The 14,384-nt window shown below is 47.2% G+C and overlaps 1 protein-coding gene across 1 annotated transcript in view; it reads right to left on the bottom strand.

The window, feature by feature from the left end:
- Positions 1-3,566: 3,566 nt before the first annotated feature.
- The window catches only part of Entpd3 (ectonucleoside triphosphate diphosphohydrolase 3), a 28,916-nt gene continuing 18,098 nt past the window's right edge, over positions 3,567-14,384 (bottom strand). The window contains exons 6-11 of the mRNA XM_034525022.2: positions 13,544-13,703; positions 12,507-12,740; positions 10,646-10,918; positions 10,372-10,482; positions 9,129-9,266; positions 3,567-5,068 (exon numbers count right to left, since the gene is read on the bottom strand). Of these exons, the coding sequence (XP_034380913.1) occupies positions 4,832-5,068; positions 9,129-9,266; positions 10,372-10,482; positions 10,646-10,918; positions 12,507-12,740; positions 13,544-13,703 (1,153 nt within the window). The 3' untranslated portion in view covers positions 3,567-4,831. The remainder of the gene's footprint in view (positions 5,069-9,128; positions 9,267-10,371; positions 10,483-10,645; positions 10,919-12,506; positions 12,741-13,543; positions 13,704-14,384) is intronic.

The following is a 14,384-nucleotide window of genomic DNA, read 5'->3' as shown; positions in this document are numbered from 1 at the left end:
CACTTGGGAGGCAGAGGCAGGCAGATTTCTGAGTTCAAGGCCAGCCTGGTCTACAGAGTGAGTTCCAGGACAGCCAGGACGACATAGAGAAACCCTGTCTTGAAAATAAATAAAAGCACAGATGTGCCTCTTACGGAGGGTCCTAGCTGTGTCAAGTAGAAAGAGCAAAACAGCACGCTGGGTGCCTTCCTCAGCCACTCTTCATCCCATCTTTTTGGGACAGCCTCTCACTGAACCCAAAGTTTGCCAGTTAAGCTAGGTAAACTGGCCACTGAGCCCCAGGGGCGCATTTGTCTCTGCCTCCCAGGCTGACCACTGCAGGCCATCGATCCTAACTCTTCATGTGTGTGATAGGGATCCAAATTCAGGCCTTTCCGACATTAAGCACTTTACACATACTCTTTACTAATGTTTTGGAGAGGCGGGCAGGTGGTATAGTCCCCTTGGAGACCAGAGAGGGTATCCAATCCCCTAAATCTAGAGTTATGAATAGCTGTGAGCTGGAAACTGAACTCTGGTTCTCTACAAGAACAGTGAGAAAGCACTCAACTGCTAGTCATCTCTTCAGCTCCGAATGAGCCCCATTTCAGACTATTTTATGTATATGGGTGTTTGTCTGCATGTGTTTCTGAGCACCAAGTGCAAACAGACTTAGTACCTGCAGAGGCCAGGAGAGGGCATTACATCCCCTGGATGGAACAGGAGTTAACAGAAGATTATGAGCTGCCAAGTGGGTCCTCTGCAAGTGCAGCAAGCACTCACCCACTCCAGCTCCTCTCATAAAATTCCTCATCCTGAGGAGTCTGAGTTTGCTGAAGACTGAAGCGGTAGAGTGTGAGAAGTCCCAAGGAAAAGCTTTCTATCAGAACAGGTGCAAAGAGCTGAGGGAAAAGATGTTCCAGACAAAAGGGATGGAAAATCCTTGCTACCTGATACACATGTACAAGGTCCTCTCCATGCTGGCCCTGGGGCCAGCGGGCAGTGAGCAGTCCTGCCCAGAGGCCAGTGGGGAGGGCAGGGATCTGAGGAAGGCACTCGGGAAGACTGACAGGCCTGGATAGTCCTGGCTCAACACGTGTTTCTTAGAAGCTTTAAGTTCTGTTATCTGTTAGAAGCAGCTGTTCTGACCCCGCTGTCCAGTGTAAATGAAACAGTCGGCACCTGTATTCTATTAGGAGAACTGGGTCCTGGGAAGCTTTACTGTGGGGAGCTTGGAAGATGAAGAATGAAACAACCAGCAGTGGAATCAAGAGCATGGCTCAGCAGTAAGAGTTTTCCTGGGACACATGAGAACTGAGATTCAAACCCCAAACTGGCAAAATGAATACATTTAAAGTCAATCACAGTGGTTCAGAGGGAAAAAAAAGTCCATGTGTTGTTCTTAAACATGTGGCTTTTATATTTCCTTGATTTTTTATTATTATATCATAAACCCTTTAGGAAAGAAAGCCTTAGATGAAATCCCAAGTTCGCTTTTTACAAAATAAAAATATTGTGTCTGAGCTGTATATAGTGGTGCATGGCTATAAGCCCAGCAAGCAGCAGGCTGGGGTAGAAGGTGCCAAGAGCTTGAGACTAGCCTGGCATACATAGCAAGCACCAGCCAGGCAACATGGCAAAACGTTCTCAAACTAAACCAAGGGCTGGGGAAGTGGCCTGCTTGGTAAGGAGCTTGCTACGTAAGCATGAGAACCTAGTTCAACTCCTGGAACCCACATAAAAATAGACAGATAGACAGGCAGGCAGGCAGGCAGACAGATAGACAGACAGAAAAAAAGAAAGAAACGGAAGGAAGGAAGGAAAGAAGAAAAGAAAGAAAGAAGGAAGGAAGGAAGGAAGGAAGGAAAGGAAAGGAAAGGAAAGAAAGAAAGAAAGGAAAGAAAGGAAAGAAAGAAAGAAAGAAAGAAAGAGGAAAGAAAGAAAAGAAAGACAGCCAGGTGTGATCTTATTAACTTATAATCCCAGAGCTGAAGATGGGGAGTGAGACAGTTAACTCCCTGGGCCTGATTGGCCAGCCAGCTAGAAATGCAGTGGGCTGACTCAGCCCCTCTCTGACAGTGGGATATTGGTTAGATTAACCTCTTATCACCTTTCCTCCCTGGTAAAATGGCACTTAAAAGCTCTCTCTGTATGCTGGGTATTGTGGAACACACTTGCAATCCCAGCTACTCTGGAGGCTTAGGTGGAGCAACGGGGCTGGCCTCAGCCACTGTATGAGTATGTATAGGTCTGTGCTGGAGATCAGATGTGAGCATGTGAAAAACACCAGCTCAGTGTGAGCTGTAGTGGTAGTGGAGAGCCAGGTGTCTTTTCTGGGGTGGGGTGTGTGTGTATATGTGTGTGTACTATGACAGTGTATGTGACTGCAAGAGTGTGTCTAGTGTGGTAGACACTTGGGGTATGGGTATGGTGTTGGGTCTGGATATCCGTAGGAGGAGCACAGACATAGGGGCCATTAGAGTTGGGATAGCTGGGACAGTGTATGGGTATGGGAAGTGGGCTTTCCGAGTGCGTGGACCCAGCAGGGTTGAGATACTCTGTGGTGTATATAAGACAGGAGGGGCCCAGCTGAGTGAGGGTTATCTGACAGAGCTCACTCACAGGGGTGGGAAACACAGGCATGTCAAAGGAGACATGGCCTTGGCAAGAGAAGAAGCAGGCAGCTGGCTTTCTAATGACTGCAGCCTTCCAACTAGGACCTTGTTGGTTAGGCAGGATCTTCAGCGTGCACAGTGTTCTATTCAATGCTTGTTTGTTTTTAAGTGAATAAGCTGTGGGGCTTCTTGGAGTCAGAGACTGGCATGTTAAATCAAGATATTTGACTTAAAAAAAAAAAGATTCGTTTTACTTTTATTTAAAATTTATGTTAGCCGGGCAGTGGTGGCGCAAGCCTTTAATCCCAGCACTTGGGAGGCAGAGGCAGGCCAGCCTGGTCTACAGAGTGAGTTCCAGGACAGCCAGGACTACACAGAGAAACCCTGTCTCGAAAAAACAAAAAAAAAAAAAACAAAAAACAAAAAAAAAAAAAAAAAAAAAAGAAAAGAAAAGAAAGAAAGAAAGAAAAAAAAACCAAAAAAACAAATAAAATTTATCTGTTAACTTTTATGTGTGTGGGCATTTTGCTTGCATGTCTGGCTGTGTAGTGCATGCATTCAGTGCTGGAGAAGGCTACAGGAGAGAATCCGATCCCCAGAGCCACAGACAGTTGTGAGCTGCCACACTGGTGTGGGGAACTGAATCCAAGTCCCATAGAAGAGCAGCCATTACTCTAAATCAACGATCCGTCTTTCCAGTCCCTATTTTTATTCCTGACTTATCCATTTTGATGAGTTTGTGCAAGAACCTGCCTCAAAACCAAAACAAAGGCTGGCCCAGTCAGTCAGTAAAAGACATGCAAGGCTGAAGACCTAAGTTCAGGACCCAGAACTCATGTCGGTCAATAAGTAAATAAAAGCTGGAATCCCAGCCCCGAGGAGGCAGTGACAGTGACAATCTTTCTTCCTTTTAAAAATACCACCTTGTGTCCTTAGGAGAAAGGGCATCGTGTTTAAGTTAACAAACACACATTGCAAAATAAAAATAAGAGTTTATTCCATATAGAGCCAACAAACAGCCACGAGACACAGCATTGATGTATGGCTTGTAGCTATTGGACTTGAAGACCTTTCCCATCCCACTTTGGAGGCAAATATTCCCAAGACTGCCTTCTCTTTCCCCAAAGTCAAGATGTGTAGCAGCTATGCAGGGAGGAATGTAGGGATGTCTTTGGGCAGGATCCTGTATACCTGTGGGAGTGCTGGGAAAAAGCACAGGCCATGGTTATAGCCCAAAGGCACCCTGAGCAGGAGCTTTGTTGGGACAATGAGATTCTTCTCCCCCTACCCCTTGCCACGCCCTAGTGCAGGCCACTGGGGGTGTGATTTACAAGCGGGCACAGCAGGGAGACAGTTACACAAGAATGACACATGCCAAGTAGCAACCTCATGACCAGAGCTCCAAGTGGGCACTCCAAAATGAAAATAGCTACCGTTTAGGGACCTCTATGTGTCTTTGTGCTTCGGGTTTTACCTACAGGACAGAGGCAAACTGTTCTTGGGACTATGAGTCTTCTTAGGCTGGGCATGTGACTCAGTTGGTCAAATAGTTGCCTAGCCTACATGAAGCCCTGGGGTTCCACCCCCCAGGAGCTCACAACCCGTAATCCTAGCCCTCAGGAAAAGAGCACATATCAAGGTTGGTCATAGTGAGTGGGGTACCTGAAACTGTCTCAAACTATCATCTTCCCCACTAAATGCTACAAGCTACCAGTCAGGGAGCTTAATGCTTATGAGATTGCTAAAAGAAAGTATTAGTGGCTTCAGATGGGGCTGGACTCCACGAAAAGACAGAAAGGTCTCGCCAAAGAACTATAGGTCAAAAACCACAGGATGAAGTATCTGAGTCAGAGCCTTCATAGGCAGCTTGCTAGGAGGAGTATGGAGGGAGGGAGAGAAAATGGAAGCCGAGCCTGTGGTCAACTCTTCCACATTAAATTACATTCTCAACTTCCTCTGGAGTAGACGGAGTGAAGTCCCTGACACCAACTGCTAGTGTTTCCTTGATTCCCAACGAATCAGCAAGCGGGTAGGGAGGGTTGCAGAGGCACCGCCCAAGCCCACTGGGTGGTTGAGGGACTCCCAGGATGTGCTCTGGCAGGAACCAGTGGCTGAGAGGCACATGACCTTGGCATTTAAGCACGGGGACAGGTCCTGGTGGCAGCCACTTCACTCACACTGCCTGGTGTCACTCTGCTGGGTTATGGCAGCCTCGGGCTCCAGGCGCTGCTTGGGGCTCAGTCAGAATCCACCGCTTGGTCGAAGGCATTCTCCGAGCGCTCCTTTGTCCTGAATGCTGAACACAGATACAAAAGAAATGCCAGGCACAGCAAGGCAATAGCCGTGAAGAAGGCCAGGACTCCCATAAACACTGGTGGCTGTATGGGTAGATGGATCAGGGGACTTCCAGCTGGGATCTGGTTGGTCAAGCTGAGCATGTAGCCTAGGGACCAGGCGATGCTGCTGTTCCCCACCTGTGGAGGAGAGTGGATGGTTCAGTTCTCAGGTAGGGCTATAGGCTAGTTCCAGCCCATACTGGACACCCCAAAAGACAGCTGTGATCTAAGAAGACCTAAGGGTTTGTCTGTGTTCTGACGCTACACCACAGCCACAAAGAATTGGGCTTCCACTTCAGTACAATCAGGAACTGAGTTCCCCACAAGCCCATTGAAGCTGAGGGTTAAAACATTTCTATTGTGCAGGGAACAGGCCTGTCTGTAGTTAAAGGAAGATTTAGAAGGTGTTTACCCAACCCCAAACTGGTTCCTAGGAGCAGGGGGCCAGCCCTAATGGAAAACTTTAATTTCTTCTGATAGGTCCATCTTCCCTTTCCTTTTTCCTTCCCTCCTCTCCCCTCCTTTTCCTTCCTTTCCCCACTTTTAAAACAGGATCTCATTATGAAAACCCTCCTCGCCTGGAACTCACTATGAAGATCAGACTGGCCTTGAACTCAGAGACCCACCTGCCTCTGGCTGGGATTAAAGGTGTGTGCCAGCCTTTAGCCTTGAAGGAGAATACCTTCAATCTGCTTTTTGACTGGCATGTTTTGAGGCTGTTTTCTTAGGCATCTCCATATTTTGAGTTTGCAATCTTTATAATGAACCAAATTATCTGTAATCTTCATCTCAAATAATGCTCTTTTTCAAAATAGTTTAGCTAGATAGTAAATGACAGCACTTGGTTAGCACTGGCTGGATGTTTATTCACATTGCACTTCTGTGTGTGTGTTTGTGTGTGTCCACACGCTTATGGGCATGTGTATACCACAGTATGCATGTAGATCACAAGACAACTTTCATGAGTGCAGGTTCTTTCCCCTCATCATGTGGATCCTACAATGGAACTCAGAGAGTCAGGCCTGGAGGCAAGCACCTCTCTCCACTGAGCCATTTAACTGGCCCTTTGCCTGATACTAAGAAAACTGTTTTTTTTTTTTTAAACTTTCAGTCTGTCTGTATCATGATTCTTAAAACTATAAACATTTCTCTTACAAATTATATTAAGTTGATTGCTTAATTTTGTTTATTCATTTAATTGTGTTTATTAATTTGTATATTAGTATGAGATAGGATCTTATACATCCCAGGCTAGTCATAAATTCACCAGTAGCAGGGGATGACCTTGAACTCCCAATCTTCCTGCTTCCACCTCCTGAGTACTGGGATTATAGGTGTTTGCTACCACACCTGGCTAGCACAGGAGGCATATTTTTCCATAAGATATAACATATTCAGTATTTGTCAGAATCCTTTCCAAGCCCCTTCCCTGCTTTGCTCTCTGGCTACAACTTCCCCAAGCAACAACCAGAGAAGCAGTCTGGCTTGTTAAATCTTAAAAATCTAATCTGAGCAGGGCAGTGGTGGCGCACACCTTTAATCCCAGCACTTGGGAGGCAGAGGCAGGCAGATTTCTGAGTTTGAGGCCAGCCTGGTCTACAGAGTGAGTTCTAGGACAGCCAGGGCTACACAAAGAGAAACCCTGTCTTGAAAAACCAACCAACCAACCAAACAAACAAAAAAACTAATCTGACCATGTTCGTCTTCCTAACTGAACTGGTAGGATACAAAAACTGGTAGTTTTTGTTTGCCAAGCTGGCCTAAAACACCCCACGTACCTGGATGACCTTGAACTCCTGACCCTCTGCCATCCCAGTGCTAGGAATGCAGGGGTGCACGTATGAGACTCAGTGCAGGACTTCCTGGTTTTGCGGGTTGCTGGGGAAGTAGGGTTCTGCCTGGGGTCGAGTGTATGTTAGACACACATTCTACTGATGGAGCCATCTCCCAGGTGAATGGTGTTATTAGGTGATATTAGGTGACATTATCACTGATGAGTCTGCACTCCAATATCGCACTCTAACGGCCTCCATTAGTGCTGCTTGCAGTATTCATTTATTTATTTTTTTCCTTTCTCCACTCAAAATGGTAGAAGCAGCTCTCTGTGTGTGCGTACACACATGTGTAGGTCAGCCTCTGGTTTTCCCTAAGGAGCCATTTATTTTGAGACAGGGTTTCTCATTGGGCCCTGGGCTTACTGGTTAGGCTGGTCTGCTGAGCCCTCAAGCAACAGGGATCTTCCTGTCTCTGCCTCTTCCCCAGAGCTGGGATTGTAGCCACACACTACCATGCCTGACTTTTTCTTACATGGATTCCAGGGATGAAATTCAGGTCCTTATGCTTGTGTGGTGAGCACGTAACAAATTGAGCCATCTCCTAAGCTTCCTTTTTTTTTTTTTTTTTTTTGAGACAGTCTCAAGTAGCTCAGGCTGGCCTTGAACTCTAGACCGTCCTGCCTCTGCCTTCTGAGTCCTAGGACCACATGTATGAGCACTGACTGGCTCTTCTATTTTTATTTTTCTAGATGGCTACTTTTCATTCTTGCTTTCTGTAGTTTTGTAGTATCTTCTGGGTCTATCTACTTAGTTGACTACTGTTTTTTTTTTTTTTTTTTTTTTTTTTTTTTGGTTTTTCAAGACAGGGTTTCTCTGTGTAGTCCTGGCTGTCCTGGAACTCACTCTGTAGACCAGGCTGGCCTCGAACTCAGAAATCTGCTTGCCTCTGCCTCCCAAGTGCTGGGATTAAAGGCGTGCGCCACCACCGCCCGGCGACTACTGTTTTTAATGATGTATTCAGTGCCTGTGTAGAAAATCTTCCGGTCTGTTTATGTCCTTATATTTGACCCTCTCCCCCCTCCCTGGGGTGTGGTGGCATCCCAGCACTCAGAAGGCAGAGACAGGTGGATTTCTGTGGGTTCAAAGCCAGCCTGGTATACATACATGTTCCAGGCAAGCCAAGGCTACAAGGTGAGATCCTGTGTTAAAAAACTAACATATAAATAGATAACCACTTGGCCAGGAATGATTTGTTTTATATAATTAAAGTAAAATTTTAAAAGTTTACATTGTGTGTATGTTCATGTGTGTGTGTGTGTGTGTGTGTGTGTGTGAACATGCATGTGATAGCACCTGTATGGAGGTCCGAGGACAACTTACAGGAGTCAATTGTCTTTCTCCAATGTGTCTTCTGGCTCATTTGGAAGAGCTTTTATCAGCTAAGCCATCTGGTCAGTTCCCAGAAGCAAAATTAAACCAAAGATATCTTCTCAGTGCAGACCGGTACTCAGTGCTGATAGTCTTCGTTCTTACAATGCACTTGTCGGATGACTGCTCCTGTGGAGCAGGACTCAGCACACAGGCTAACAGTCTGCACCCCAGGGAGTCAGTCTCTGTCCTCTGTCTCTCTGTCTCTGTCTCTGTCTCTGTCTCTGTCTCTCTCTCTCTCTCTCCTCAGATAACTCAGTTGAAAATAGACAGTCCCAAGCTTAATTCAGGATATTGATCGGATTAATTCAATTTTGCCAAAGCTGGAATTGACAGGATGGCTCCAGACATCCTGCAGGCTTTACTGCAGCTATTCCTGAACAGAGAACACCCTCTCAGGACTGAGGAACACAGTCCTGGCCAGAGAGATTCACAAGGAGATGTCCTGCCTGAATCAGCTGTCCTTCTGCTTCCTGAACACTTTAGTCACTAGGCAATGCCTGTCTGTCTGTCTATCTGTCTGTCTATCTAGCCAGCTATCATCTATCTATCCACGTGTCTAATTTGTCTTTTTCCAGTTGTCTATCTTCCACATATCTGTCATCATTTAATCTATCATCTACCATTCTACTACCTACCCACCTATCAATCTATCATACATCTATCATCTATTATCTATCTATCTATCTATCTATCTATTTATCTATCTATCACCTATTGCCATCCTTGGCACTGACTGGGCTCCAGCCCTGAGCTGAAGGCCAGCATCTGGCATGCCCAGACAGCCCCACCCTCAGGAGCCTCCCCATTCATCCACTCAATTCCAGCCTTCTCCTTGTCTGCAGCCCTCTGGAAACAACTGCTTTAAATTCTGTCACCTCTTCTCCTGAAGCACCAACAGGTGATCTGCAGGATTAGAGCATCCTATAACCTTTGACCTCTCTTCCACAAACCTTTCTACGGAGAGGGAGAAGATGCTCCGTGTTTGGACTTACTTCTTTTTCAAAGCGTATCTGAGGCCAAGTCTCTTCAGTGAACTTGTATCCATTTACGAGCAAGTGGTAGATGTAGTGAGCTGAGAAGCAGTAGGACCGGGCGTATGTCTCATCAAATCTGGGGAGTCGGGACGGGAGCTGGAAAGGGGATAAAGACACCTGAGAAGGGGAGCAGGCAGGTGCATCTCAAAAGGTGCGTGTGGGAGCCCCCAAGGGCAACAGCAGGGTTTCAAAACCCATCACTCAGGATTTCAAGATGAAAACGACATTAACACAATTGCACAAGAGCCGAGACTCCTACCCAGTGTTGTGTCAGAATCCAGAAGGTCACGGGGTCATCTACACCATGTGCTGCTTCGACCTACTGAGTCTTTTCTCTTTCATTCATTCACTTCAGTTAGGGTCTCACCTAGCCCATGCTAACCTTGACACAACATGCGCATATATACATCCATACACTTGCATGTACACACACGCTCACGATGCATCACATAGACATTCACACATGCAAGCTGGGACATGATCACGAATGGAGTCGTGCGGGGAAAATTCTGAGTGCTTGTGAGAAAACACCAAGAAAACAAGAAAAGAGTCTTGTGGCCTCAGTGTCTTCAGAACTCGGGACTGTCCCTGGAATGTGTTTCTGTGCTTCTCCCAGGTGTGAGTCTACTTCCGCTTTTCTATTACTACTGGCCGCTGATTTTTGTTTATAGCCTCTATGGAATGCGAGGCTTGTCCTTGAGATTGTACACTTTACTCATGTGACTCTTGTGAGTCTGAATTGTCCCATGCTCTGAATAAAGTTGGCTATGAGACTTCAGTCTGCCTGATGGATTGGCTCCATTCTGTCAGGCCCCACTGCCTCTAGAACCAGTAAACACACAAATACACATACATATAGATACAAATATGTAAATATATATGCTCATCCATTCACACACACACACACACACACACACACACACACACACACACACACACGGACTTAAGCACTGTTGTACTGTCTGTCCTGATGCTCAGCCTCTCTTTTCTTTTCTTTTTCTTTTTGTTTTTTTTGTTTTTGTTTTTGTTTTTTTTTGAGACAGGGTTTCTCTGTGTAGCCCTGTCCTGGCTGTCCTGGAACTCACTCTGTAGACCAGGCTGGCCTCGAACTCAAGAATCCACCTGCCTCTGCCTCCCAAGTGCTGGGATTAAAGGCGTGCACCACCACCGCCCGGCTCAGCCTCTCTTTTCTAATACTGACCTCTATCCAAGTGTGTCTGCAGAAGTCCCAGCTGCTGTCATTGAAGGACGTAAGGGAGAAGCTTCCTGAGAGGTTTAGCGCACTGGCTGTGTAATAGAAGCCTGCAAACGCCTGTGAGCAGGACAGAGACAGTGAGTTCTCCAAAGGAGTGGGCTATGGAGCTACCTGGGGAGAGAATACTGAGAAGCAGGATAGGGAAAGGAGCGAGAGAGGCTCTCCCGGGGTGCAGAGTCCCTCTCCATCCCTCCCCTCCACAACTGGTCTTTGCTCTTACCACAAATGGCCCTTGAACTTTGGGCTGGTAAATGCCATCAAAGGAACAGGCATCTTGGTTTTGGCAAGCATTGAAGTCAAACACAGAAGCCACCTTCTCCCTACACAGCCATGGGTCACCAGTTCCCGTGAAGGTGACGCTGTCACTGGGGTTGTAGATCTCCGGCCTCTGCTTCTCTGTGCACAGGCTGCCAAACACGTGGCCCAAGGTGAAGGTGGCACTATAACCTTGAGGGTAGCAGGGGTTACTGATGTTGGCTTCTGTGGAAGGGCTCTGGAGGTGCGACAGGGAGGTGTGAGACGGGACACTTTCCTTCTGGAAGATTCTCCCCACGACTACCCTGTGATGCCAAGAGAGAGGCTGAGAGCCACCACTGTGCCGTGCGCTGCTACCGGACACAGAGAGCAAGGATCCTGAGAGGTTTGCACTCCACACAGCCCTGCCAAGAACGCTTCAGGGGACTTGGAATAAACATGTACAAAACAGGCAGACAAATCAAGCACTGACTGACAATAAAAATTAGAAAAATTTATTTTAAAATAATTTGGGAAGGGTGAGGAAGATAGCTCAGTTAGTAAAGTGCTTGCTGCTCAGGCATGAGGACATGTGTGTGTGTGTGTGTACACAAGCAGGTGAATGTGTGTATATGTGTGTGTGTATGTGTACGCGAGCAGGTGAATGTGTGTGTATGTGTGTGTGTACACGAGCAGCTGAATGTGTGTACATACCCGTGGAGGTCAGAGGCCAATGTCAGGTTTTGTTTCTCATGCTTTGTTTTGTTTAGTTTTTTGAGAAAGGGCCTCACTGTGTAGCCCTGGCTTGCTTTTAAATCACTATGTAGACCAGGGCTGGCCTCACATTCATGGAGACCCCACACACTTGCCTCTGTGCCATGAATGCTGGGACCAAAGGTGTGTGCTACTTCACCCAGCCTTTTTAAATATTTATTTTATTTCTGTGTATGCGTGTGCGTGAGTGAGTGTGCACGTGCACACATGTACATGCGAGCATTTGGGTGCTCACAGAAGCCAGAAAAGAACATCAGATCCCCTGGAACTGGAGTTATAGATTGTTGTGAGCCACCATGTGGATGCTGGGAACTGAACTCTCGTCTTCTGAAAGATCAACAAATCTTTTCTTCTCTCCTTTTTGATTTTTCGAGACAGGGTTTCCCTGTGTAGCACCGGCCATCCTGGAACTTGTAGACCAAGCTGGCCTCAAACTCACAGAGATCTGCCTGCCTGCCTCTACCTCAGAAGTGTTGGGACCAAAGGCCAACCAGGCCCAGCCACACTTTGTTTTCTGAGACAAGTTCTCTCACTGGTCTGGAATTGTCCAAGTAGGACAGTCTGGCTGGGCAGCCCCAGGGATCTGCCTGCCTCCACCCCTGCACTTACATTACAGTATACATCACCATGCCTGGCCTTTTCTCATTATATACCTTGGCTGGCTTAGAGTTCACTATGTAGACCAGGCTAGCCTCAAACTCACCTTTATCCCCTGCCTCTACCTCATGAGTGCTGGGATTAAAGGTGTGTACCAATATACCCAGCCACGCCTGTCTAGGGACTTCGAACTCATGCTTTTAAGCTTAAACAGCAGGCATTTCCCCACCAAGCTGTCACCGCAGCCTGATCCTCCTTAGTTTTTCTCACTTCCATTTGCTGGAAGTGGTTAACACAATGGAGGAGGAAAGGGAGCCAGGAGGCGAAGGCAAGAAGGAAACCCCAGGATCGCATGAGACTCTAATGTTATTTCTATCCACTCAGCAGATTGGAGTGAGGATAGACACTCAGGGCAGACATCCTCCCTGGCTCAGACCCTTCCCCCACCCCCCAGCCCCCGACCCCCAACCCCATACCTGCAGAAGCATGGCTAGAAACTTCTTCTCTGCTTCGTTCCGGCCGTAGCACTGGAAGCTGTGTGTGTAGAGAGTGTATGTGTAACCGTACAAGGACACCTGCACCGTGTCACTGGCGTTCGGCTCCATCTTCTCTTCTGACACAAAGGATATCTGGGTGGAGGCGCCGCCTAAATCCAGGGCTCCTGTGGTGTCTACTCCGTGAGGGTGCACCCACATGTGCCACAGGTTCTTCTGCATAGTGGGATAAGGAAGTGAGAAGAGAAGCCAAAGACACCATTTCCGCTTGCTGGGACTCTCCACTCAAGGTCCAGCTGCTACTGCTAGGCAGGGGGACATGGATACACTCAGGGTTGGTCCTCTCTTATTTTAGGGATTATAAAATGATCTGTGAGATAACACAAATGCATGCAGCTCATGTGTGTGGAGTGGGCAGGTAGGAAGGTAAAAAAAAAAAATTAGAGAGAGCCTGGGTTGTGTGGTATCCTGCTAGTAGCTCCCTGAAAGAAAATGTGACCCCTGGTAACTGAGTCTAAGGCCTCTAAAGCCAAGGGAGGCCAGACAGGTGGAGTTTCATGTGAGATTACCCAAATATTAATCATGCCAATTAACCTGAAAATTCAAAATATACTCATGGGGGCTCAAAAGTCTAGTCTGAGACGTGGTCTGGGTGTCCTCCGCAGGGACTGGACTGTAAGGAGACCTTTGGATACAACGTGAAGAAGACTCCATCTCTCTGAGGACTCTGGACAAAGATTGAGGGCTCTGTAATTTCCAGGCAGTCAGAGAGCCTTTTGGAAAAGTTCTCTTTAAGCCGCCCCTTCTAAACATCCAGATCCCAGTGTTTAATTTAGATCCTCCCCAAATTTCTTACGAATGAGCAATGTGGTCCAGGATGTCAAAGCCCTTCCTTGGCTGTTGTCCCTGAGTGCTTTCCCCCCCCCCCCCCCCCCCCGAGCATGGACCTCCACCTCCGCTGTCTCTCACGGGGACGGGGTAAAGGAGAGGTTAGAAACCATGCATCTCTTTCCACACACCTCCAGGAAATTTCCCATTATATAGTTGGCTGTAATCCATCCATACACCCCTTCCTCTTGCCCAGAAATGATTTGAGCACCCCTAAAGTCAAAAGGCTGGGACTTGAAGTAGCTTTGGATGCTTTCAAGGACTTCACGAGCCGCTGTCTCATTCTGCAACCTATGCGAGGTACAGAACACAAGAGGCTGAGCATAGAGGCGTGGTGGGTGTCCACCAATCCCCTTAGTGAGGAAACATCCTCGTCCTGGCCCCTGCTGGCATAAGGTAGGAAAACAGCTTCTGGTAGAAGCCCCATTTGCCATCACCATTCCCAACCCCAGGCTGGTCCATTCTTCAGGAGGTGGGTAATCAGACTTCTTATCTGAATTGTTCTAGCTCAGGCCAATGGGGAACATAAGACTGCAGAGGGCCCAGCAGTAACCTACAGCCTCTGGGGCATCACAGAAAGGAGTTTCATTTAGCCAAAAACATGAGCTTAGGGGGGATGGGAAGAGGGGGGCGTACAACCTCTAATTCCTTGAGAAAGTTTTACCAGGAGTGGGCATGTGGATCCTCATGTTTCTGGACAGAAAAATACCAACATTTATCTGACCCTCAGAACCTGACAGCATAGTATCACCAAGCCACCAAGGTACAGTGTCACCAAAGCTCCTGTCTGACATGTTACCCTACAGACCAGCAGTTCTCAACCTGCAGGTCTTGACCTCTTCTGGGGTTGAGCAACCCATTCACAGGAGTCACCTAAGACCATTGGAAAACATAAATATTTACATCACAACTCATAACAGTAGCAAAATTACAGTTATGAAGTAGCAATGGAAATAAATGTATGGCCAGGGG

Source organism: Arvicanthis niloticus, chromosome 21 (assembly GCF_011762505.2).
Source record: "Arvicanthis niloticus isolate mArvNil1 chromosome 21, mArvNil1.pat.X, whole genome shotgun sequence".
NCBI classification, from domain to species: Eukaryota; Metazoa; Chordata; class Mammalia; order Rodentia; family Muridae; genus Arvicanthis; species Arvicanthis niloticus.
Note: the sequence above shows the minus strand (reverse complement) of the source record. Positions and strands in the feature narration are given on the sequence as shown.